Raw genomic sequence first — 24,821 nt, 5'->3', positions numbered from 1 at the left:
TGCTTTATCCACTGCACCACCTAGCTGCCCCCTCCTTTCTTTTTTTGTTTGTTTAGCACTTTGTTTTTCCCCAATTTCATGTAAAATCAATTTTTAACATTTGTTTTTTTAAATCTTGAGTTCAGAATTCTCTTCTTTCCTCTCTCCCCACCTTCCTTGTTGAGAAGACAAGCAGTTTGATTATAGGTTATACATATGTCATCATGCAAAACATATTTTCATATTATTCATATTGTAAAAGAGAACATAGACCCCCCCAAAAAAAAACTCAAGAAGAATAAAGTACAAAAAGTATGCTTTTATCTGTATTCATACACCATTAGTTCTTTCTCTGGGCATGGATAGCATTTTTCATCTTAAGTCCTTCAGAGTTGTCTTAGATCATTGTATTGCTGAGAATAGCTAAGTCATTCACAGCTGATCATCTTACAATATTGATGTTACTGTGTATAGTGTTCTCCTGGTTCTACTCATTTCACTTTGCATTAGTTCAAGTAAGTCTTGCCAGGTTTTTCTGAAAGCATCCTGTTCATCATTTCTTATAGCACAATAGTGTTCCTTGCAATTTATTTTCAACCCTACTTCAAGTAGGGAACATAGCCACAAATCCCCTGTGCATATGAATATGTAAATATACAGAAGGCCTATGATTTTATCCATGTGGAGACATCTTGGTGTGCAAACTGCCTCTACTGATTCAGATTGCAAATCATTTATGACTTAATAGATAAGTCAAAGAGAGTTTTCGAGGCACATTGAGGTTAAGTGACTTAACCAGGGTTACACAGCTACACAAATAAGAGGTGGTCTCTGTGGCTCCACCATTATTCTGTGCTACCACCATTAACATGGAAGAAGTGTTTATTTCTTTGCTATGCCACTACCACAGCCCCTGTACTTTTCCTTACAATGAGCTGTTTTAGTTAATGCTAGGCTCTCTCTTCAGACTGTCAGCATCTCAAGGTCAGGTGCCTACTGCCTTAGTCTCTGTCTCTCAGAGTTTAATAATAATTTTATTAGTATCACTGTTGCTGCATTTGTATAGTACTCTGCTTTCCAGAGGTGAAGTAGGTGGGGCAGTTATTATCATCCCCATATTACAGATGGGGAAATTAAGACAACTAAAAGTCAAATGATTTCCCCCAAATTACAAAGCAAGGTAGCAGCAGCACAAAGATCTTCTGACTCCTAGACCAGGCCTGACTCTAAATCTCAACTTAAGCAATATTGCTATGCATCCTTGTGCTAGGAAGAGACATGTTATTATCCCAAAAGTAAAAGCCCTTCCTTACCCAGAGCTCTGTCTAGGCCTAAGAGAGAGGAAGTTGGAGAATTCTCCCCCCCATACAAGACCATCGCCTTTGAGGGCCTCAGCTAAAGCTGGCACAAAGCAGGTTGCCTTTCTCCTATCTCAGGCGCAGAATCCATTAGGTATTAGAGATAGTGTCAAGTGGCAGTACCCTCCCCCTTCACCAGCCCAGGTCACTTAGACTCCACCCCAACTTTCCTGACAATGCTCCTTCCCCTCTTCCTCTCCTGCCTTACGCTAGCCCCACCCCTTCCAGGGGGATCTCAGAATCCCTGCTCCACTTTGACCTTTAGGCCTGCTCCTGGCTTGCCAATGTGGCCAGGGGGTGGGGGAGACAGAGAAGACCTCTTCAGACTTCCCACCCTGTGAGGCCCACACCTCAATGCACCCAAAAGACTCCAAAGTGATCTCCATGCTGTTGTCTTCATCTAATTAGGGCTTAAACTCATTGAGAGCTAGAACTATCATCCTTTTCTTTTTGTATCTCTAGCATTTAGCATAGTGTTTGATACATTGTAAGAACTTAATAAATGTATGCGTTTTCACTCATTCATCTTCTTTCATTACCAGAAAAAATGAGGGTATCCAGTCAGCCCCACCCTTTTTTGGCCTAGATTTTATTTAAATTTTTTCATCAGTATCCATTAATGATATTAATCTGTAGTTTTCTTTGTTTTGTTTTACAGTGGTTTAAATATTAGGACTATATTAGTCTCATAAAAAGAGTTCGGTCAAGTGTTTTCTTTTTCAGTTTTTGAGAATAATTTTTGTAGTATAAATAATCTTTAAAAGATTGACGGAATTCACCTGTAAATCCATCTAAACAAGGCTATTTTTCCCCCTTTAGCCATCAGCCCTTTTAACATTAAGCCCCTTTCGGTCTTCTGATTCTTGGGCCATTGGCCAATCATCTTTACCATGCAGACCCCCCTTTCTTTCATGTGGCTTCCTGGGGTACAGAAGATAATTTGTGCTGCCCAGTTTTTTGCTTGCTCCCTGATAGAGAAAATCATTAACAGAATGACTGATATGATAAGTTGTTCTGCCTACAGAGCTTGGAAGTTCTTCTAATGTTTGACTTCCTTTCATATTTTCCTACTGTTTGTCTTCTGTATAGGGATTGTGCCCAGTACCTAAGCAGGTGTTTGACAGGACAGATGCTTACCACTGAGTGGCAACATATTCTTATGCCTAAATTGATATTCAGCAATGGAGACACCCATGTAGCTTTAAGGCATATTTGGGCATGAGGAAGAGGAGGCTTGGTTTTCTTCAACCTGACCTAACCCCCACAGCCCAGGCTAGACAGGAGATATGCAGCATCTCTACATCTGGATTGGGTCAGGATAGGCAACCTGTGGCACCAGAGCCATGGGATATCAGTAGCAATTAGCGTAATGTGGAATCTTGCACTGTACTGGGCACATGGCTCTCAAACACTTGTTGACTGACATATTAATAACTTCACCCTGCCACTGTCTTCTTTCTCTTCTCCATGCTTCTCCCCTTTTCTTAATCTCTCCTGCTTCTTCCTCTGCAAATCTGTTACTCCCTTTCTTCTTCCTCTCCCTTGTTGCCTTTCTTCCTTGCCTGTGCCTGGCAGTGGCACTCAAGGCATTGATTAGCACCCTTATAAGGCTAAAGAAGTCTGCCCTTACACAGAAGCATTTTAAAAGACATCTCTTTCTATGTGAAACTTTTCCTGATCCCCTAGCTCCAGTGACTATCCTATCACCACTCCAAATCATCTTTTATCTATTATATGTATATGTGTGTGTGTGTGTGTGTGTGTTATATAGTATTATACAAATTGCCTGGTACAAAGTACCAGTTGACTTATACGATAAGCCTTACAACCTTTAACATCCTTAAAAATAAGAAGTCTGACTTTGAAAAAAAAAATGATACTTGTGTGTTGGCATCTAGAAGGCACAATATTTCCTCTTGGCTGAAAAAAAAAAAAAGACTTCCCAAAGCTTGTGCCATGATGGTGGCTCTGACTAGTGCTTTGGAGGGTAGGAAGAGTTCAAGATGGGTCAGGGTTAGGCTGGGAAGCAAAATATCATGATTGAATAGCTGTTTGGTTAGTCCTCAATAAAACTAGCTCAAGCCAAGTCTTTTGGAATTATTCAGCAGTAGCCTTGGGAGTTTGGAAGGTTGAGACAGTTTTGCTGTGAGTTTTGCTGTTTAACTGATAATCTAGGCTTGCCAGGTTGGTCCTTCAGAGACGATTTCTTCTGAGACATTCTAAGCCCACAGTTCAGGTAATCAACCCCTAAGAGAACGATAGTGTCTCTCTATGTGTGACTTCTCTTGTAAGGGTGTAACTTGGCACTTTATAACTTGAAATCCCATGGAAGCCTGGGATTCCTTCAGTTCAGAATAAAAACAAAAGCCCTTGACTATATTTTTCCATTCAAAAGAATAGTCCCTGGAATGATAGAGGGCTCTTTTCCTCTATTCACCTACTTAAGATGAATTCTCAACACAAGATGTCTTATCTTCTTGATCCGCTTCCAATGTTTTAAAGGTATGGTTATTTTTTCTTGAACATCTCAGAACACGTTTAAACAAAATACAACTAGCTTTTTAATCAGAGATTTTGTCCACTGCTGAATCTAAACAAATCATCTTTACTTGCGGAAGGACAAATGGAATCAATTCCATATGTTCACTTCCAGATAAATTGGGTTTCCATTTGGAAGGACTACAGTGACTTTCTGTGTGTACCAGTTGCAGGGACTGGGTTGACCTCTGTAACAGAGGGGGTCAAACAGTTGTTCAGTTTGTCTTTGGCTTTGTTAAATCAGCCAACTGATTTCTGAGGACCTCAGGCCCTTCATAACTTAATGAAATGAAGCCAAACTGGGAGCCCTGTCACATGTCTTGCTTCAGGCCCTGGACCAATTTGTGTATCTTATAAATACTTATAATGGTGATAATAACGATAGCTAATATTTTCATAGCACTTTACAATGTACAAAACATATATGTTACCTAATTTGATCTTTAAATCAGCCTTTTGAATTGGTCAATTGAGTAGTATTATATTCATTTTACAGGGGAGGAAATTCCATCACAGACAAATTAAATTACTTCTCAGATCATTAAGGGCACATAGGTCATACAGTAGAAGGGCTGGAACTGGAACCAATGTCTTTTGCCCCTAAGACCCATGTCCCTTTTTTATACCCTATTAGGCATCTTCTAAGCAAGTAACAGTTTTTCTCCTGGTTCTTAGTGACTATCACCTCTGATCTTATTATCACCTCTTTGTTATTTATTATTATATTTATCATATTTATATGTTTATTATTCTCTTACTTCTACCTCTTTACATTCATTGAGTTAATTTATCCTTTCAGGCTTCTAATCATTAGGATTTGAGGTGAATTTAGAAGGCTGAATAGTCTTCCCCTCTGGCACAGGGAAAGTATGATGTGAGCTCACTGAAGACATTTCTTTTCCTAGGTTTCAAGGCAAAGAGGGCTGGGCCCCTGCCTCCTACCTGAAAAAGGGCAGTGGAGAATTATTTGCTCAGAAGCTAAGCTCTGGGTCGCCAGCCCATTCCTGTACTGTTGACGTGGATGGAATTTCCCGGCAGCAGAACTCAGCAGGCAGAGAGAAGGATGTACTCAACAATCAGAAAGATGGGAGGTTGGAGAGCCGCACAGGCCTAGACAGTGACATCAAGCAAAGTGAGTGGATTGCCAGCAGAATAAAGAGAAAATTTGTACTATGTGTAGTTCATTCTAATAATAATAACTGACACTTGCATAACGTTTAATGCTTTTCTAAGCACTTTCATAGGCCTTTACTTATTTAAACCTCACAACCCTATTAGTATTATTATCCCCATTTTTCAGATAAGAAATCTGGTATTTTGAGAAGTCACATGTTTAGTGGCAAAACTAGAATTAAAATCCTGGTTTTCTGTTTTCTACTAATTTCACTGCTCTTCCAGGGACCACATCTAAAGACTTCTGTGTGCCTTATGAAGAGAGGATTTGGGTAGGAAAAGAACTTCTAACCATTAGAGAAGAAAGGTCCTTCTTCTCCCTAATTAGTTACACTTAAGTATTTCTGCAGGTTGTTGTGCTATTGAAAAAATAAATAAACCAGGGCCTAGAGAAATAAGTACTGCCTCCGTTTGGCAATACCTTGGTCCCAAATGGACTATTTTCCCCCTTCCCATTTATTTTTGTTTTTATGTTCTTGATCACCATTTCCTGTCCCTATTTATATAAAATTCTTACACCTAATTGAATGTAAGCCCAGTGAGGGCAGGAACTATTTAATTTTTATCTTTGTTTTCCCTACCCCTAGCACAGTGTTTGGCATATATTTTTGCTGATGGACTAATTGATTAAACCTCTGACTTTTAACTACTGAGAATCCCCATTCCCCCATAGCCTTGATCAGTATTCCATTCTAATTTTGCTGTACTGGGCAGAAAAAGCACTTTGTTGTCCTAGATCTTTGGCTACGCTGATCAGGGTTGAGGATAAGGAAAAGCAAGTGGGACTAGGAAAGGGAAGAAGGATCCATGGAAAGTAATCCACCTCAGAATGTTGGAGGTCAGAGCACAGGATATATTAATGTTAAGATTGGGTTGATGGGGGCAGCCAGGTGGCACAGTGGATAAATCACCAACCCTGGATTCAGGAGGACCTGAGTTCAAATCCGGCCTCAGACACTTGACACTTACTAGTTGTGTGACCTTGGGCAAGTCACTTAACCCTCATTGCCCAGCCCCCCCCCCCAAAAAATCGGGTTGATGGGTCATAGACCTAGAGCTTAACAGACTTCAGAAGCTTTTTAATATAAGAAGAAAAGGAAGAAGAAAGAAGAGGAGGAAAAAGAGGAGAAAGAAAAGGAAGAGAAAAGAGAAGGAAGTGGGGGGGAGAGAAAAAGGAGAAGAGGAAGAACAAGTACTTAACGTATATTGTCTCATTTAATCCTCACAATAATGCTATAAAGTTGGTGCTGTTATAAGAAACTGAACCAAAGAGAAAATAAGGGACTTTCTCTAGCGTCACACAAATTTGGCCTCAGTTCTTCCTTAGGCTCTCTTCCACTACAGTGCCTGGCTCCCTCTAGCTTCCTCGTGTAAGGAAACTGAGACCCAGGGAGGGTACGTGACTTGCCCAGTGACAGGTATGAAAGTATAGTATTCTCTCCTCCCTTCTAATTACATTTTAAATTTAATTTTAAATTCCCTTAAATTTTGCCTCATCAGCGACACATACATACACTGAAGCTCCCATTCAGGACATTGCTAGACAAGGCTTTGCCTTCTGACCTCTTGTGGAGCTTCCTTTACATAAGTCTTTAGTGAAAATCCACTCCATAGCACCAGTCTCCAATGGACCTTGACAGTGTAGGCTCTTGAAACTTGGTGTTTATAAAGAAAAGGGAAGGTCTTTCAACCACTGAGACCAGTAGTTTCTTCTCCTCTCAAACATACTGGGAGAGTACCTTTTCCTTTTCCCTTCCACAGGTTTTCCCTTGCTGTTGGAGTGGGAATTCTGGAAATCTCTTTCATTTCAGAATAGACAAAGGCTAGTGTTTTATTTCATTTTGGGAAAAAGCAGAGTTGGTAGAGCTTGAGCTGAGAGGAAGTGAAAGGAAAGGGGATGGGTGATCTTACAGGAGATAGTTGATTCTTCCCCTTATTGGAGTTTTTAACCTAAAATTCTGGATCATTTAATATATTTTCATACTCTAGTTGGCATAATTATTTGTGTGAACATCTTATTTTACTCCTGAAGTATCAGCAGCCTTGTTTTCTTTTTTGTTTTTTTACACTTTATACCTTCTCTCTGTGCATTGTGCCTAGTTGGTGTGCAATAAATATGTGTTGAATTGTGGATACTGCCTTTTGAACTGGAGTACAATAAGACCATGTTTCTCCACAGGATCTCCAAAGATGAGGCAGAGACCCCCTCCTCGACGAGACATGACCATAGTAAGTAAAGCATTCACCCTGGGAAACCAGGCCCTTATTTGAAAGGCTTGTGTTATAGGGCAATCCTTTATACTTAACATATATTTTTAATATTCAACAAAACATCTTCACCAGCATTATCTCATTTGGTTCTTAGAACAGTCTCAGCAATACCCATACTAGATACAGTAGATATTATTATCCTACTTGACATATAAGGAAGCCGGTTTAGAGACAGTAAGTGATCTGCCTAAGATCACAGAGGATATTAGTGGCAAAGTCAAAATCAAAACAAGGGATAAAATATGTAAAGTTGTGCCCCTCTAGAAGGACAAAAGCCAAACCTTGGACAGAAAGGGAACACTTTCCTCTAATGCCATCCTTGTTTCCTCTGTTCGTGTTCTGGTTGTTGCTTTCAAGCTAATAGAAAAATTTCTAATTCCTTTTCCTCTTAAAAAAAAAAAAGTTTAATGACTAATGCAGAAATATGTTTAATGTGATTGTACATATATGCCTATATCAGATTGCTTTCCGTCTTGGGGAGGGGGAAGGGAAGCAAGGGAGGGAGAAAAATTTGGAACTCAAAATCTTACAAAAACAAATGTTGAAAACTATCTTTACATGTAAACTAAAAAAATTCTATTGAGATTGAAAAAAAAGGTTCAGTTTAGCCCTAGAGTTCCCTTATCTTTCCACATTTCCCCCAAATACCCTTAGTTGAAAAGCTTCTGATTCACTCATAAGATCAAAAATGCATCATGTCTCTTTAGAACCAGGTCACATTTTAATTGAATCCCACAAAATTACTTATTGTGCTTAAACTTCTTAGTAAAACACTTTATATTGAAGTTAGTTTTGTGTTTAATTTTATCAGCCTCGAGGTCTGAACCTGCCAAAACCCCCTATCCCACCCCAAGTGGAAGAGGAATATTACACCATTGCTGAGTTCCAGACAACTATTCCTGATGGAATCAGTTTCCAGGCAGGACTGAAAGTTGAGGTGAGTGGACTTGACCTCCCCTTCCTACCTCCCTCCTGCCTTTTCCTCCTCTGTATTCTCCTTCCTTCCTCTGTCCTCCCCTCCCATCCTCTCACCTTCCTTCCCTCTTGCCTGAACAATTCCCTGGAATTTCTCTTTCCCCTAAATGCTTTTTCTCATCTCTCTTGATGACTCTAGAAATTTAAGGTATTCACAGTTCTTTCAGAGATTTTATGTAGATACATGCTTGGAAATCCCTTGATAGGTGGGAATAACAACAAAGACCCCTCTCTTGGCAAAATACATTATAGATGCCAGAGGTGACGCTTGAGATGGGCCTGGTATGGTCATTACTCTGCAATGAGTATAGATTGACCCAATTCTCCAAAATACAGTTGTTGGAGTCAGTCATCACCACCCATCCACTATTTCCTCTCCTCCATTTCTCTCTATCATACTCATCTTCCTCCTCATCAGAAAATGAGGCAACAGGGTATCAGGTGGACAACTTGGCATGCAGGTTTTCAGTAGTTATCTCTGTCTCACACACATACACCCCATCATATACGAGTAGACAGAAAGAAATGGCACCATGACAACTGTTATTGTCAGCTCAACACTTCCCATCATCATGAACAATTGCTAACTTAGGTGCAAAGGACTGTCAGAAAAACAAGTAAGTAAAACATAAGCGCTGCCTTCAGGGAGCTCAGACTCTATAAAGAAGTGGAACCCACTTGTGTTAACTGCTCTTACTCCCTGATTCTGCAGAGTCTTCAACAACCAGTCCAGGGAACACTTTCCTCTAATGCAGTTTTGTTTTCCTCTGTTCATGTTCTGATTGTTGCCTCTAGGCTAATAGAAAATTTTCTAATTCCTTTTCATCTTAAAAAAAAATTCAATGACTAATGCAGAAATATGTTTAATGTGATTATACATATATACCTATATCAGATTGCTTTCTGTCTTAGGGAGGCGGGAGGGAAGCAATGGGTGGGTACCATGCAGTGGGTACCATGGGTACTCATCTTTCTCATTAGAAAGAAATCTTATCTGTGCCCACCACAGGTTATTTAGGAAAAGAGGTGTGAGGATTAAGAAGAAATTATGCCATTTTTATATCTATCATCAACTATTTTACAATTCCAAAGTACTTTTAAATGTTATCTCATTTGACCCGAAAAAGAAAGTTACTATTATCCCCATTTGAGATATGAGGAGGGGCAGCTAGGTGGTGCAGTAGATAAAGCACCGCCTTTAAATTCAGGAGGACCTGAGTTCAAATCTGGCCTCAGACACTTAACACTTACTAGCTGTGTGACCCTGGGCAAGTCACTTAACCCTCATTACCCCGCAAAAAAAAAAAAAAAAGAATGAGATATGAGGAAACTGAGACACAATTGGTGATTAAGGCCAAGTTCTATAGCATATAAGTAGCAAAATGGAGACCAGAATCCTCAGAACTGCTTCACAATATTGCATGTGTATTGGAGGCAGCAAGGTGGCACAGTGGATAAAGCACCAGCCCTGGATTCAGGAGTACCTGAGTTCAAATATGGCCTCAGACACTTGACACTTACTAGCTGTGTGACCCTGGGCATGTCACTTAACTCCCAAAGCCCTGCCTCCCCCCCAAAAAATATATATATATTTTTTACATGTGTATCCCTATGTATACAACACCTCCTCTGCATTAAATATTTTGGCAACTCCGCACCACTTCAATCCATCTCACTCACAAGTTAAGACATTTCCCTCCTGAGGTCATTGGTCCTCTTCAAAAATGAAGGACAAACAATACCTCTTACTTTCTGTTCCCACTGTTACCACCCCAATTTAAGTCTTAATTTCCACCCCACCCCTCATTATTACACAGGACCTTGTACACGAGGGCCTTAATAAAAGTTGAATTGATGTGTTGAACTATTGTATCATGGATCCCTTTGGCAGTCATAGGTGAGTCCCATGGACCCCTTCTCAGAATATTATTTTTAAATACATAAAATAAAATGTGTAGAATTATAAGGGGAAACAATTATATTGAAATAGTTATTTACATATTTTGTTTTGTTTTGCGGGGCAGTGAGGGTTAAGTGACTTGCCCAGGTCACACAGCTAGTGTCAAGTGTCTGAGGCCAGGTTTGAACTCAGATCCTCCTGCATCCAATTCACATATTTTTAAAGCAAGTCCTTGGGTTCTGGTTTAAGAATTCCTATCTGGGGGCAGCTAGGTGGCACAGTGGAGAGAGCACTAGCTCTGGATTCAGGAGGACCTGAGTTCAAATCCAGCCTCAGACACTTGACATTTACTAGCTGTGTGACTCTGGGCAAGTCACTTAACCCCAATTGCCTCACTAAAACCAAAACAAAACAAAAAAAATCCCGCAATTCCTATCTGATGTTTCTGTTTCCAGAGGCTCCTCATTCTAGCTCATCTAGTGCACTTGCTCCAAGTTCATCTCTATAAAGTACCACTTCATATTATTCCCTGTTCAAAAACCTTGAACTGTACCATAATCCATGGAATAAAATTTAAACATCTGATCATGGCATTCAAGGCCCTTTATATTCTAGCAGACTTATTGTCTCATACTTTCCTAATACAAATCCTATGCTGCAGCCAACGCAGAGTATTCACTGTTCCTCACTTGAGCACTAGACTTTTTTTTTTAACCTCCTTGTTTTGATTCATGCCCTGCCCTCAACCTAGAATTTGACTGCCCCTTCCCTCTTATTTCCCTTTGGAGATCCTCCTCCTCCTTCAAGACCCAGCTCAAATGACATCTTTTCCACGATATCTTCCCTGGTCCATCCCCTCCCTCCAATCCACTCTTCTAGTACACAGTGCTACAGCTACATATCTCTACTTTTATGTTGTAAGGTTCTTGAGGAAAGCGATGGCCTTTCATTCTTCTTGACACAATAGATACAATAAATAAGTGTCACATCAACCAGGAGCCAGTTGTGACATATTTCCTGGTGAATCTTTCATCTCTTTCCAAGCTTTGAAATGTGATCATGGCATCCCAGCAGTTTTCCCTTTGGCCCTTATCCAAAAGAATACGAAGTAGAACTTCCTGTATCTCTATCCTTCCTGGGGTTCCCCAGTGCTAACAAGATTTGAGGAACTGGATATATGACTGCTCATTTCTTCCAGTGGGTCAGCCACAAATATCTAAAACAAAAGGCTAGGAGGAAGAGATCAGTAATATATTTCTCTCATTTGAGGAATCTGTGACGCCAATCACAACTTCCCCGTGCCTTCTCATCTTGTGCAAATCTTTTTTTTAAATGTATTTAATATCATTTGTTTTTATATTATTTATGCTTACAATATATCCCTCCTCCTCCTCCCTCTGCCACCCCCCCCCCCAGGTTTTATCCCATATAACAAAGAATAAGAAAAAAGTCAGGGGAAGCAGTTTAGCAAAGGTAGTCAACAAATCTAGCATTGTATGTAATGGTGCACACACATAGTCCACCTCTACAAAGAAGAGATATATTCTCATACTTCCTCTTTAGGGCCATGAATCTTATAAGACTCTTGTCCCTGTTTCCCCACAAATCTTCCAAAGAATGCCTTCCAACGTTCTTAGAACCTTTCTCTAGTTCTCTCTTTTTGAAAAGTTGTTTTAAATTAAGCAAATAATTTAAAACTAAATGTTGGACATCATCAGTATGATGTTCAGTAATTAAATTTGCTTAATAGTGATTTGCAAATGAATTATTATTAAATTCAACATAAAATATCAAGACAACTTTCCAATCATTTCCTTTAAGCCTCTGCCAAGATATTTTATCCATTCTATTTCACTTTTCCTATTATATGGTACTAGTTAATGGGTATTCATAAAGTTCTTTCTAGATTTCTTTGTCTTCATAATTGCCAGTCTGTATTTTTATAACCATTACTCTTTGTTGGACACTTAAGTTGCTTCCAGGTTTGTTTGGGTTTTTTAAGTACTGTGAAAACTTTAATAGCTCCCTTATGCCTTGTTTTTAATAACTTTCAGGATATAGTTCCAACAATGGGATTAATGGGTCAATTAACATTATTATTTTTGTTGACTTTTATTGCATGCTATGAGATTGCTCCTTAAAGATTCTGTAATTTGGGGCAGCTAGGTGGCGCAGTGGATAGAGCACTGGCCCTGGAGTCAGGAGTACCTGAGTTCAAATCCGGCCTCAGACACTTAACACTTACTAGCTGTATGACCCTGGGCAAGTCATTTAACCCCAATTGCCTCACTAAAAAAAAAAAAAAAAAAGATTCTGTAATTTGTAAGTTCCACTAGCACTTAGCACTTAGTATAGTGCCTGATTCATAGTAAGCACTGAATAAATGTTTATTGACTGATTGACTGAATTTATCCATCTTGAACTGGCAATTATCTTTGTGATTTAAAAAAAACCTTTTCCCTATAAATTTTAAATAACAGGTATTTAATCTGATATTTGTCACAAATATTCTCCTCAATCTGTAGGTGCTCTTTAATTTTTAACTATATAGTTTCATTATATAGAAATGTTTTCTTTTGGGGGCAGCTAGGTGGCGCAGTGGATAAAGCACCGGCCTTGGATTCAGGAGGACCTGAGTTCAAATCCAGCCTCAGATACTTGACACTTACTAGCTGTGTGACCCTGGGCAAGTCACTTAACCCCAATTGCCTCACTAAAAAAAAAAAAAGAAAGAAAGAAAAGAAATGTTTTCTTTTAATGTAAGTCAAGCACTTCTACCTGATCCCAAGAATTCCTTTTATTTACTGAATACAAAAAAAAGTCTTATCTCTTGACAGCTGAGGCAAATACATTATTCCATTTTTTTTTCATCTTTTTATAGTTTGGGTTTTTTGTGTTCTTTAAATTTCTCCTTCAGATGGAAGTCACTTACATATGATGTGAGAAATAAGCATAAATCCATTTTGCTAAATTGCCAACTGACTTTCCCAAGTATATTTATTAATTAGTGAATCCTTCCCGTATTTTTATTTGTATAGATTTATCAAACACTCATCTTTGATAGACCTAGCATTTACTGTCTAGATTCCATGTCATTGATCTATTTCTGTATTTTCTTTTGAAACTAGATGCTTTTTCTGACAACCACTTTGTAATATATTTTAAGTCTCGCCTTCCTCTAGTTCTCTTGACAATGAAAGAGTACACCAGTGGAGTGTGTGGGCTATCCATGAGTTGTCCCTTACTCTTGCCACATGGCTGGCCCATCTCCTTTTCTGGTCACATATATCTCTGTTGACATCTTCCATGCCTACTACTCCTTCTCTTGTGCACCTCTTGGTGTAATATGATATATTCTACTCATATTCACCCCGGACCTCTCCGTCGCCAATAATATATCATTAAAAATTGGAATTGACTGTTTTGGGATTTTTAAAAATACAATTTAGAGCATCATTTCTCAACCCAAAAACTGCCTTGTCCTGTTAACATAAATAGCCCGTTGACTTCCTTCTGTTCTGTCCTCAGCAACTTTAGAATAGCAGCCTCAGCTTGGCTCAATGACTAGGAACTAGGTGCCAGCATTGGGAGAGCATTTATGGAGGAAAAAATGAGTGGATCCTTTGAAGTCCCTGAGTTTTAAGAAGTAACATCATTTGGTAGTCAAAGTTTTGCGTATGGTAAAAATTTGCAACAGATTGGGAGCTAGGAAATACTGGAAATACTTAAAATGATGGAATAATGATAAAAACTCACTGAAACTCATTGAAATTCATAGAATATGTATGTTGTTCATACTATTTCCAGCCCTCTGTATATTCATTTTAAATTTTAAAACTTCATTTATTCCTTCCTAATGAATAAATAATGGAAACTTCTCAAAAGTATGATGGGAAGAACATATTATTATTTGCATACAATGGGCATTTAATTATTAGTAGTATCAAATTAAAAGAATGTAATCAGATTAAGAGAATATCAATTCCTTGAGGCCAGAACTCATTTTCATTTTATCTTTGAATCTCTGGTGCCCGCTACAGTGCCTTACACATGGTATGTGCTTAATAAAATGTCCATTGAATTGAGAATATTTGTTGTTCCATTTTCATGAGTCTATTAACTATTAATTAATTGACATTCATATTGATTCCATTTATTTCCATCAGTCAGTAAGCATTTATTCATGCTACATAGTATATAATGTAGCATACTGTGTGCCAGGCACTGAGGAAACAAGTATAGAAGAGAGACAGTGCCTGTTGTCTGAGAGCTTATATTCTACTGAGGTCTTGCAATGTATTCACAAATAAGTACACACTGGATATATTAAAATAAATAGAAAGTAAATAAATAAATAAAAATGAATCAATGAATAGATAGATAGAAAGAAAGAAAGAAAGAATGTAATGCTAATACTCCAGAGAATCAAGAAAGACTTTTTGAAGGATGTTTTGCTCACTCTAAGCCCCAAATAGAGCTAGGGAATTCTTTTTCTACCACCTCTGTATTGTTGAGGCAGTGTTTTGTTTCCCCAGTGCCTGGCACACAGATAAGCTACTTTTCTACATAGCATACATGTACCAGACTATCTTTTATTAGAGATATTCCATTAACATCAATTAAGTTAATTTATGTAAAGTAAATCCTATTGCTTCACTGGTATCAACTATAAGATCTGAAGTGGGTTCAGGAATTGGGGGTAGAGAGAAAAGCTTCTTTTAGACTGAATTGAAAATAATGTCAAGGGAGGGATTAAAATAACAGGCAGTTCTGGGGCAGCTAGCTGGCACAGTGGATAAAGCACCGGCCCTGGATTCAGGAGGACCTGAGTTCAAATCCAGCCTCAGACACTTGACAATTACTAGCTGTGTGACCCTGGGCAAGTCACTTAACCCCCATTGCCCCGCAAAAAAAAAAAATATATTAAAAATAACAGGAAGTTCTGTGGTGAATTAGAATAATGATTCTAATCATGAGCACCTACAGTACTGTGCTAGATGGCAGTTACAGTGCCTTGTAACAGTTCTCTATTCCTTTGAAGCATTTTTTAAAATTTCAGCATCTCTCCTCTCTAGTTAAGTACCAACGTGCATACACATGTGCATGCACAGAGTCCCAGGCTCTACAAATATTCCCATGCCTGTACATGCCCTAACTCCAGAGACACAACTCCCAATATTTTGGTCCTATTGGAATCTCCCTTAAGTCAAATGATTGGAAAGCTATTGTTACTAAGTTGATCTGTTCTTCTATACTTTTCAGGTGATTGAGAAGAACCTAAGTGGCTGGTGGTATATCCAAATTGATGATAAAGAAGGCTGGGCCCCAGCAACATTCATTGATAAGTACAAGAAAACGAGCAATGCCTCAAGACCCAACTTCTTAGCACCACTGCCTAATGAAATGACCCAGCTCCGCCTGGGGGAGGCCATGGTGGAGAACCATGCCGGCCATGAAGCAACTGGCCCCTCTCGGCCTTTGCCTGAAGCACCACACAATGGCATGGACTGTGGCATATCTTGGTCCAAAGAATGGAAGGGTAAGGAGGGCCGTCGGAATGTCTCTTTAGATATTGCTACATCTGCCGGGTATGAGGAAATCTCTGACCCAGACATGGATGAGAAACCCAGCCTCCCACCACGGAAGGAGTCCATCATCAAATCAGAAGGAGAACTGCAAGAGAGAGAGCGGCAAAGGATGGAGCAGCTCAGAGGGTCCCCCAAGCCTCCTGGAATGATTTTGCCCATGATTCCACCAAAGCACATGCCTCCTCCAAGGGACAACAAGAAAGCAGAGCTGAAATCAGATAAGGGCAAATTGTTCCAGCAAAAAAATGAGATGGGGCTAGAGTGTGGGCACAAAGTGCTGGCCAAAGAAGTAAAGAAGCCAAACCTCCGTCCCATCATCAAACCCAAAGCTGAACAGCCTGAAGATAAACCTGAGTCTTTTACCCAGAACCCCTTCTTGAAGTCTAAACCCCAGGTTAGACCAAAACCAGCTTCTTCCCACAGGACAGAGCCATCTCAAGCTGAGGACAGATTGGACATAGGCAATCTCAGGAGCAAGCTCCGACCTGCTAAGTCTCAGGAGAAGTCATCAGAAGAAGAGAATCACCACCCAAGTGGAACCCACGATGTCTCCTTCAGCAACAGTTTGCTCTCAGGTGAGGCTTCCGGCAGACCTCTGGAGCGAACTATTGTCGACACCAAGCTCACACCTAAACAGGACAGTCTCACGTCAAAGGACACTTCCTCTAAAGTCCCCCCAAGGCCAGCAAAGACGACTGATCCTATGGCTAAGAGTAGCCCTCCCCCTTCCAAAGAGTCACCACAGCAGAGACCAGTAGTACCTCCTCGGAGGCCACCACCTCCCAAGAAAACTTCTTCCTCTTCCAGGCCCCTTCCTGAGACCAAAGTGCCACATCGAGAGGTGAATGAAGTCAAGGCTGCTCCAGCTCTTGGCCGACCCATGCTTGTCCCTCCAAAGGCCAAACCTTTCCTTCCTGGTCCGGGAGGTCAAGAAGAAGTCAAAGCAAAAAGTGGGCTTGGACCAAAAGCAGCAACCAAGCTAGGAGAAGTGAGGGAGAAGCCAGCTGCTATACCCTTCCCTACTGCAGAAGTCCCCAAAGATACATTATATGTGGCTATGGCCAACTTTGAAGGGGATGAGGAGACCAGTGGCTTCCAGGAGGGAACTGTGTTTGAAGTACGTGAAAAGAATAGCAGCGGCTGGTGGTTCTGCCAGGTCCTAAGTGGAGCGCCTTCGTGGGAAGGCTGGATTCCTTCCAACTATCTCAGAAAGAAGCCATAGTTCCCACTATCCTGGTAGGATCCATCCCTCCAAGATCTCCATTGGTTTCACCTGGGTATTTAATTAGCTTCTTAACTTATCATTTTCTACAAGGCTTTAAAAGGAAGAGATCCAAGAGTACATTGGACTTTCTCTTGATTCCTAAGCAGGAATGCTCATGGTGAGCACATCCCCCAGCCTCAATGCAATTTAATTCAGTTCCTTGGCAGTCATCCCTCTTGGAGGAGATTCAGTCTATCTTCAGTGGTCGTCTCCAGGCCAAATGGCCAACTCTGATCCTATTCCTCAGTATCTTCATCTGTAATATGAGGGGGTTGGATGAGACCAAGGTCCCTTTTAAGTGTTTTCAGTTACCCACAGAAATTACTGCTTTAAGTGGGAGAAACGGGTTCTTATTAGACCATGAGCAGCGATTCATCCGCTACTCTCACATAGCATCCAAGAACCAGGAACTGCCCTTTCCCTGGAATATGCTGGTATCCAGGCTGTCACTAGCAAAGGCACCAAGATACCAGATCCCACAGCAGACCCAGAAACTTCTCTGAGCATCTAAAAGTTGATCAACCTTGATCAGATATGAAGCCAGGCCCAATATCCCAGGATAGGCCTTGCTATGATTCCCCTTTTGCATGACCCAAGTTCACCTTCTCCATTTAGCCTTTCCTAAAAGCCATTCCTTCCCATTTTTGTTGTTTGCAGAAATACCTGCTGACACAAAGGGCCTGTGTGCTTTTTCTAATCTTAACAGGTCTTCCCTTCATTAAGGTTATGGTCATATTTGACTTGGTGAGGAACAACCTTTACTCACATGCCATGGGAAGAGAAAAGGACAAGGACAGAAGTCCGCTAAACCTGCCCCTTTTTCATTTTGTGGGTTTTTGTTTTTTTTTGCACTCTTGATAAAGCTTTATGTCCTAGAAGGGTGATTCCTACCCTAAGGCAACACAGCATTCTGTACTTGCTTTGCACATCACTTCATCCCAGGGGTACTTGGAGCTGGTATTAGCTACCTTTTTCTTTCAATATGGTGCTGTTCACATATGGGAACCTGTCCTTCACAGGCAGCTCAACTCTAATTGGGGACTAGAGGAAGGAAGGCCCAAATAGGAATTGACAGCTAGCTGATGAAAGTTAGGACAAGGGAGCACCGGCCCTGGAGTCAGGAGTGCCTGAGTTCAAATCTGGCCTCAGACACTTGCCACTTACTAGCTGTGTGACCCTGGGCAAGTCACTTAACTCCAATCACCTCACTAAAAAAAAAAAAAAATTTAAAAAAGGATTCCAGGAGGAATAGTTGTATATCAAGTCTACAGCAGGGGGCAGCTAGTGGATAAAGCACCGGCCCTGGATTCAGAAGGACCTGAGTTCAAATCCGGCCTCAGACACTTGATGCTTACTAGCTGTGTGACCCTGGGCAAGTCACTTAACCCTCATTGCCCCGATTAAAAAAAAAGTCCACAGCAACTCATTTTTTAAATGGGGACAAACGATCATAGCTTAGAATCCCACGACACTAACATGGTGAAAGTCTGGGATTCAGTAACTACTGCAGCAGTCGTGAGGGGTAGTAGTGGGAATGGGAAGAAGAGATAAGGAAAACCCCATGAATGACTAGCTCCATGAATCCCAACTCAAGACCCCAGTCATCAATCAATAAACTCTCATTAAGTGCCTACTTTGTGCCATACATTATGCTAGGGACTGGGAAGACAAAGGCAAAGTAAAAGAGCCCCACCCTTAAGGAACCTTACATTCTGTTGGGAAGTCAGCATGTACAAAGAAAAGTATATGCAAAACACCAGGTGATGGGGGGGGGGGGTAGTGGTGGTGCTAGTAACTGAAGATAGTGGGAAAGAGGTGACATCAAGATGAGCTTTGAAGGAAAGGTGAAGGGATGCTAAGAGGTAGAAGTAGGTGAAAGTTGCCATTTATTCAGTCCATTGGATGGTGGCAAGACCTAAGCGCCAGCTAAACTGACTCCCACTAATGCTCTGCGATTCTTAATACCCCACATCTGTAAAACATCTGAATTTTCCAAAATGTTTTTGTATCTGTTATCTCCCTTGGCCCTCACAACCTTGTGAGTTAAGTTGGGCAACACTTGCCCCACTTGACAGATGAATCACAGTCACATTTTTTTTAATGTCACCCAGCCAATTTGTGAGATAACCAAGATGAGAACCCAGGCATCCTAACTGGTAGTCCAGAGACCAGACTGTCTCCGGCTAAAAGAAACCAGGACTAGGCAGGGGGATTTGTTGGGAAGAGTGGTAGATTTTGAATCAGGCAACCTGGCTTTGAATTCCAGCTCTACCAGTTAATACCTGTGTGACCTTAGGCAAGTCATTTAACCTCTGTGTGCCTCAGTTTCCTCAACTTTAAAATGAAGGGGTTGGACTAGATGATCTTTAGGGTATCTTCCAGCTCTAAGTTTGTGACCCTATGATCTCCTGACGAAGGAACAAAAGGGTTTCAGGTGATACATTTGGAAGCAAGAATGTACTTAACTTCCTATGGCTTATTTCTAGGAATGAGCCAGCTCTAGATTACCCCTTTCGCCATGTTAATGTCCATTTCTTGGGAAGACAACTCCCCATATGCATGCTAGATTAGAAGGCTGTAGGCACAAAATTCCATTCTCTCATTTTCAATACTCCTGGATATTGCTTTATTTTAAAAGTGGCTATTAAAAGCTCTCAGAGAGGAAAAAAAGACTTGAATCTACATTTTCCCTGGATTCCATAGTGCATGTTAATCTCATGTCCATTTTTCATCCCTTCCTCTAAAGGAACCATTGTGTAACCCTGGGGAACCTAACACTATTGGTGCCCTGGGGCTAATAGACTTGAGTGTATCTCCTATTCCTGACTGGCCCCTTCTAGCACTGTCCTCAGAAACCTTGAGAAAATAAGCAGCTGGGGCAGCTAGGTGGCGCAGTGGATAAAGCACCGGCCCTGGATTCAGGAGGACCTGAGTTCAAATCCGGACTCGGACACTTGCCACTTACTAGCTGTGTGACCCTGGGCAAGTCACTTAACCCTCACTGCCCAGCAAAAACAAAAAACAAACAAACAAACAAACAAAAAGAAGATAAGCAGCAAGGGAGATGAGTCAAGGATAAAGAATCCTAACAACTCAAAGAATAACCTTGGCAAGGCTGAGCACTCAGATCCCCTCAGTCATTCCTGGAGCCCTGGTTATCCAAGAAAGGAGCTATCTTAAGTTTGATCAGTGTGGAGCTCACTTTTGATAAATGTTCCTTTTGCTAGCTTTCCTGATGCTTTCCTGAATTTGACTTCATTTTGAAAAGGAAAACCACATATTTTGTTACAGTGTTCCTTCCTGGTTCCATTTATCCATTCATCAAATATTTACTGAGTGCTTATGATATGCAAGGCACCATGTTAAGCACTATAGGTGCCTATATAAGCAAGACCCAAATCCTTGGCCTCAAGGATCTCTGAGGTTTCTACCACCCAAAGGTTTCTTTGACAGCCTGTCACAGTCATTCTGCAGCCAGTGTCCATCCAAGGGTGGTGGGACCACCTTCCTCTTTATCTGTCTTCTGGGGATCCTCTCCCTGGTGGCAGCTACATTCGAAGCCACATTTCCTTACTTTCTGCAGCAGCCTTTCAGTTTGAATCCATGTCCCAGGTCCTTATTTCTCTTTTGTTTCACTAATGAATGGAGACTTCCCCAGCCAGATGGAAATGGAGTTAGTCAATGTGGTCTGATGCCACAACTGAGATCTTTCCATTTTTGCTTGGTGACATGTTTACATAATCCACTGGGATTATTGCAATAATTTCAAGGATCTGTGATTTAGGGTGGTATAGGCACCCCTCCACTAACATTGATTTGACACTTCTCTGACTTGGAAGATGTTCTTCATGAGTTGCCGTGTCTGAAAAATCCACCATGCTCTGGGATTCTGGGTGATGAATCTTTTGTAACATAGCAAAGCCAGTCTTTAGATCAAAGACACTCATTTTGTTGGCAAACCTCTTTGTGATTAACACTGCAAAAAAATGGTCATCGTCAGCTGACTCAAAATGCAATCTTCAGTCTGCTGTGAAAGTAGATTCTGAAGGACTATCAGCAATGTTTTTATGAAATCCTTTTTTTTTAACCAAATGAACTTTCATCTTATATAGACTCTATGTTTCCCATGCCACCCCTAAACAGGTCAAAGACAGGTTAGCTTCTTGCACAACCTGATATCCTGCTCTGGACCAAAATTTCAAGCTAAGTGCCAACCTAAGAGGCACAGAAATGCGATTGGATTTCCATATCCCTATTTACCACACTGTGTCGAATACTTAATCTCAAACCTGCTGTACTAAATCTGCTTGGGGTAAATCTGCATCATAGAACAACCAGTTTCTCTTCTAGCCTCAATTGTAATACCTCTTTGACAAGAATATTTTCCACATTTAGTTGTATTCCCAAGCAATATTGTACAGTGGAAAGAGCAGTGGACTTGAAATCCAATACCTGAATTCAAATTACAGCCTTGTCACTAGCCATGTGACTTTGAGCAGCTCACTTAACTTCTCTTGGCCTCAGTTTCCTCTTCTGTAAAAAGAGGACATTGGAATAAATGACCCCCAAGGTTTCTTCCAGCTCCAGATCTATGATTCTGTGATCCTGTACCACTTGCAGTAAAGAAAATTGAGTATCTTTCCCTGCATAAGCTACTTCTTTTAGTGTTAGGGCACTGGGGAAAAGCAGAAATCCACTGGGCTCCAACTCAGGCAGACCAGCAAGAAGTACTAAATTGGATCTGCCCCATTAGCAACTCTTCCCATTTGCCCCACATAATTTTCAAAGTGGAGCTCTTAGATTTAAAATAATCCTGAGTGTATAGGACATAAACAGCCTTCTTATGATTCTCTTGCCAAGTAAAATTCTCAAGAGCAAACTCTCCACCAGAAAACCAATGAGAGATGGAAAACCAATTGCCATAAAGTTTATTTAAAAAAAAATAAAAGGTCATGCTCCAAACCACGTAGGCACACTAGTGACAGTCATGGTTCTGAGCCAATCTACCACTGCGTGGTAGACAGTGAGCATTTTGTTATTCCTGTTCACTGCAGAAGTAGAAGGCACAGTTCCTGCCTTCCAGGAGCTTACACTAAGATGTGGTCAGGACCACATGGAAAATATGCAATTCATGTGATGGCTGCTGTTCCCTCAGTTTACTTTTGCATTGTTTTTCTTTCTTTGCTACTGCTGCTGTGACCAATTGATATTGAGCCCCACTGAATCACAGTAGGGTCTTTTCTTGGTTCTTCTTTTGACTGTTTAAGTTGGGTACCAAACAAGACTCTTAACCTGCAGCCTTTCCCCTAGATTCCTTAGATCTAGTTTCCCAGGCCCACCTCTTCCAGACTTACATATGCTGCGATCAGTCAATAATACCAGAGACCAAAGATTGCCTGTTACCAGACCTCAAAGTCTGATTTGGTAGGAAAAGGATGTCACAGTAATCGTAATGGCCATATTGGCATCATGGATAGTGTTGGTGCCATGAAAGCCGATTCCTCCTTTGACTTGGTAGAGCTGTTCTTAGACCTTCCCCCTACTCCCACCCCCAATCCTCCACCTCTGGAAACCAGTGTCAGGAGTATTGGTGTCTGGAGACACTCCCCAGCAATACCTACTACCCCAAGAGACTCCTGTTTAATCTGTGGCCCAAGACTAAGTGGATCCATGACCCATACCTAAACCAGGAGCCATCAACTGCTAATTCGTGCCATCAGTGTTTTTCGAATCTCTCTATAACTGCATAGGATTGCACTTTTTCAGCCGGGAAAGTTAATTTTAAGTAGTTCTCTGCTGACTGACTTCCTTTGCTCCAAGGCCCCTAATGTGGCCTTGTGTCTTGTTAAAACATTCCATGTTCCATCCCGTTTCTGACCCCCCAGTTTCAAATCAAGCATCCTTAACTCCAAACAGGGACAAGAGGCTATACAGAACCTCTGTCATCCCAAGGAAGGTTTTTCAAAGGCCTTTCCTTAGTGACATAAAAGAGCAATAGTTGTTACTTTCTTGGAGGAAAAAAGGGGGCACGATTTATGATGTTAATTACCAGCAATAAGAACACCCCCCTCCTATAACCTAGATCAAGAACATTAGTATATCCAATCTCATTTCTCTTAACCCTTAGGGGAAGAGTCCTGCATGGACTGAGTCCAAACACTTTGTGTTTTCATAGAATAAAGCAGAAGAATCACTATTTCAGTACTTCTCTTACTCAACAAACAAATTCTCTGATGGTTATTTTTGTTTGTTTCCTTATAACACATAAACTTATATAAGTATATATGTGAGGGGGAAGGGGATCAGAACATTAACTGTAGCATGTGTAGGCTGTATACTTCACCGTTAGACTTTTTTTTTTCTTTTCTTTTTTTAAAATAAAATGCTTGACTGGTTTCAAGCTTCGTTGTGAATGCAGAGTCTGTGTATTTTATTTGGCCAAACTAAAAAAAGACATAAAGGATGCGAGAGAAGATACAAACCGAGGTAGCTTTGTGCCCCAGGATATTTGGGAAAGATGGTCAATCTGGTGAATTAGACATACTCCCCCACATGGATGCTTTTCTGGGATTCCCAGAAATTTACACAAGACTATCACTGGCACATTCACTAGGCACATGATTAATTCTTGTGGCAGAAAAACACATTTGCCAGTTCCCTTTTGTCTTCTTTCCTGGAGGTTCCCTGATCATTGCAATGAAGGGAAGAAACCCAGGACAGTCGAGGTTTATAAGGGAAGAAAATCTAAGAAGGAAAAAATGAGCATTGTAGAATGGAGAGAACACTCGTTACAGAGTCAGAGAACCTGGATTCAAATCCTTCCTTTAATACTATTTGTGTGACCTTGGGCATGTTATACCTTCCTAGGTGTCCATTTTCTCATCTGTAAAAATGGTGGGGGAGAGGGGACATATAGGGGAGAGTATACAAGCTCTAGAATTCAAAATCATTTCTGCTGATTACAACCTGTGTGGCCTTGGCCAGTCACTTAACTTCCCTAGACTTCCATATCCCGGTCTTTAAAATGAGGGGGATGAACCAGACAATATAAATAATAGCTAACATTTATTTTATTTTATATTTTAATATTTTAACATTAACACCTAATATGTATCAAAGATTATGCTTAGAGCTTTACAAATATCTTACTTGATCCTCATAACCCTAAGTAGTAGGTGCTATTATTATCCCCATTTTACAGATGAGAAAACTGAGGCAAACAGAAGTTAAATTACTTCCCCAGGGCCACACAGCTGGTAAATGTCTGAGGCCACATCTGAACCCAGATTTTCCTGACTCCAGGCCAGGTACCGTATCCATTGTGCCACCTACCTATACCTGACCTCTGAGAGATCTACTAGCTTTAGATATATGATCGTAAATAGGACTCCCAAGTCCAAGACTTAAACTAGACTCCAGGCCTCTCCAAAAGATGAGTGATAGAGAAAAGAATGCTTACATCATTCATACCAAAGGGAAAGCATCGGGGCAGAAGATGAGCTTTAAGGGGCGGCTAGGTGGCGCAGTGGATAAAGCACCGGCCCTGGATTCAGGAGGACCTGAGTTCAAATCCAGCCTCAGACACTTGACACTAGCTATGTGACCCTGGGCAAGTCACTTAACCCCCATTGCCCTGCAAAAAAAAAAGATGAGCTTTAAAAAGAACACAGCTGGGGCAGCTAGGTGGCACTGTGGATAAAGCACTGACCCTGGATTCAGGAGGACCTGAGTTCAAATCCGGCTTCAGACACTTGACACTAGCTGTGTGACCCTGG

The 24,821-nt window shown here is 40.8% G+C and overlaps 1 protein-coding gene across 2 annotated transcripts in view; it reads left to right on the top strand.

The window, feature by feature from the left end:
* The window catches only part of SH3PXD2B (SH3 and PX domains 2B), a 136,262-nt gene extending 111,689 nt beyond the window's left edge, over nucleotides 1-24,573 (top strand). For both annotated transcript variants that reach the window (XM_043984495.1, XM_043984494.1), the window contains 4 exons: nucleotides 4,781-5,007; nucleotides 7,228-7,277; nucleotides 8,131-8,256; nucleotides 15,457-24,573. In XM_043984495.1, coding sequence (XP_043840430.1) covers nucleotides 4,781-5,007; nucleotides 7,228-7,277; nucleotides 8,131-8,256; nucleotides 15,457-17,004 — 1,951 coding nt within the window. In that variant the 3' untranslated portion in view covers nucleotides 17,005-24,573. The remainder of the gene's footprint in view (nucleotides 1-4,780; nucleotides 5,008-7,227; nucleotides 7,278-8,130; nucleotides 8,257-15,456) is intronic.
* The last annotated feature ends 248 nt before the right edge of the window (nucleotides 24,574-24,821 follow it).

Source organism: Dromiciops gliroides, chromosome 2 (assembly GCF_019393635.1).
Source record: "Dromiciops gliroides isolate mDroGli1 chromosome 2, mDroGli1.pri, whole genome shotgun sequence".
In the NCBI taxonomy this organism is placed as follows: Eukaryota; Metazoa; Chordata; class Mammalia; order Microbiotheria; family Microbiotheriidae; genus Dromiciops; species Dromiciops gliroides.
This window is presented reverse-complemented; position numbering and strand designations above follow the sequence as displayed.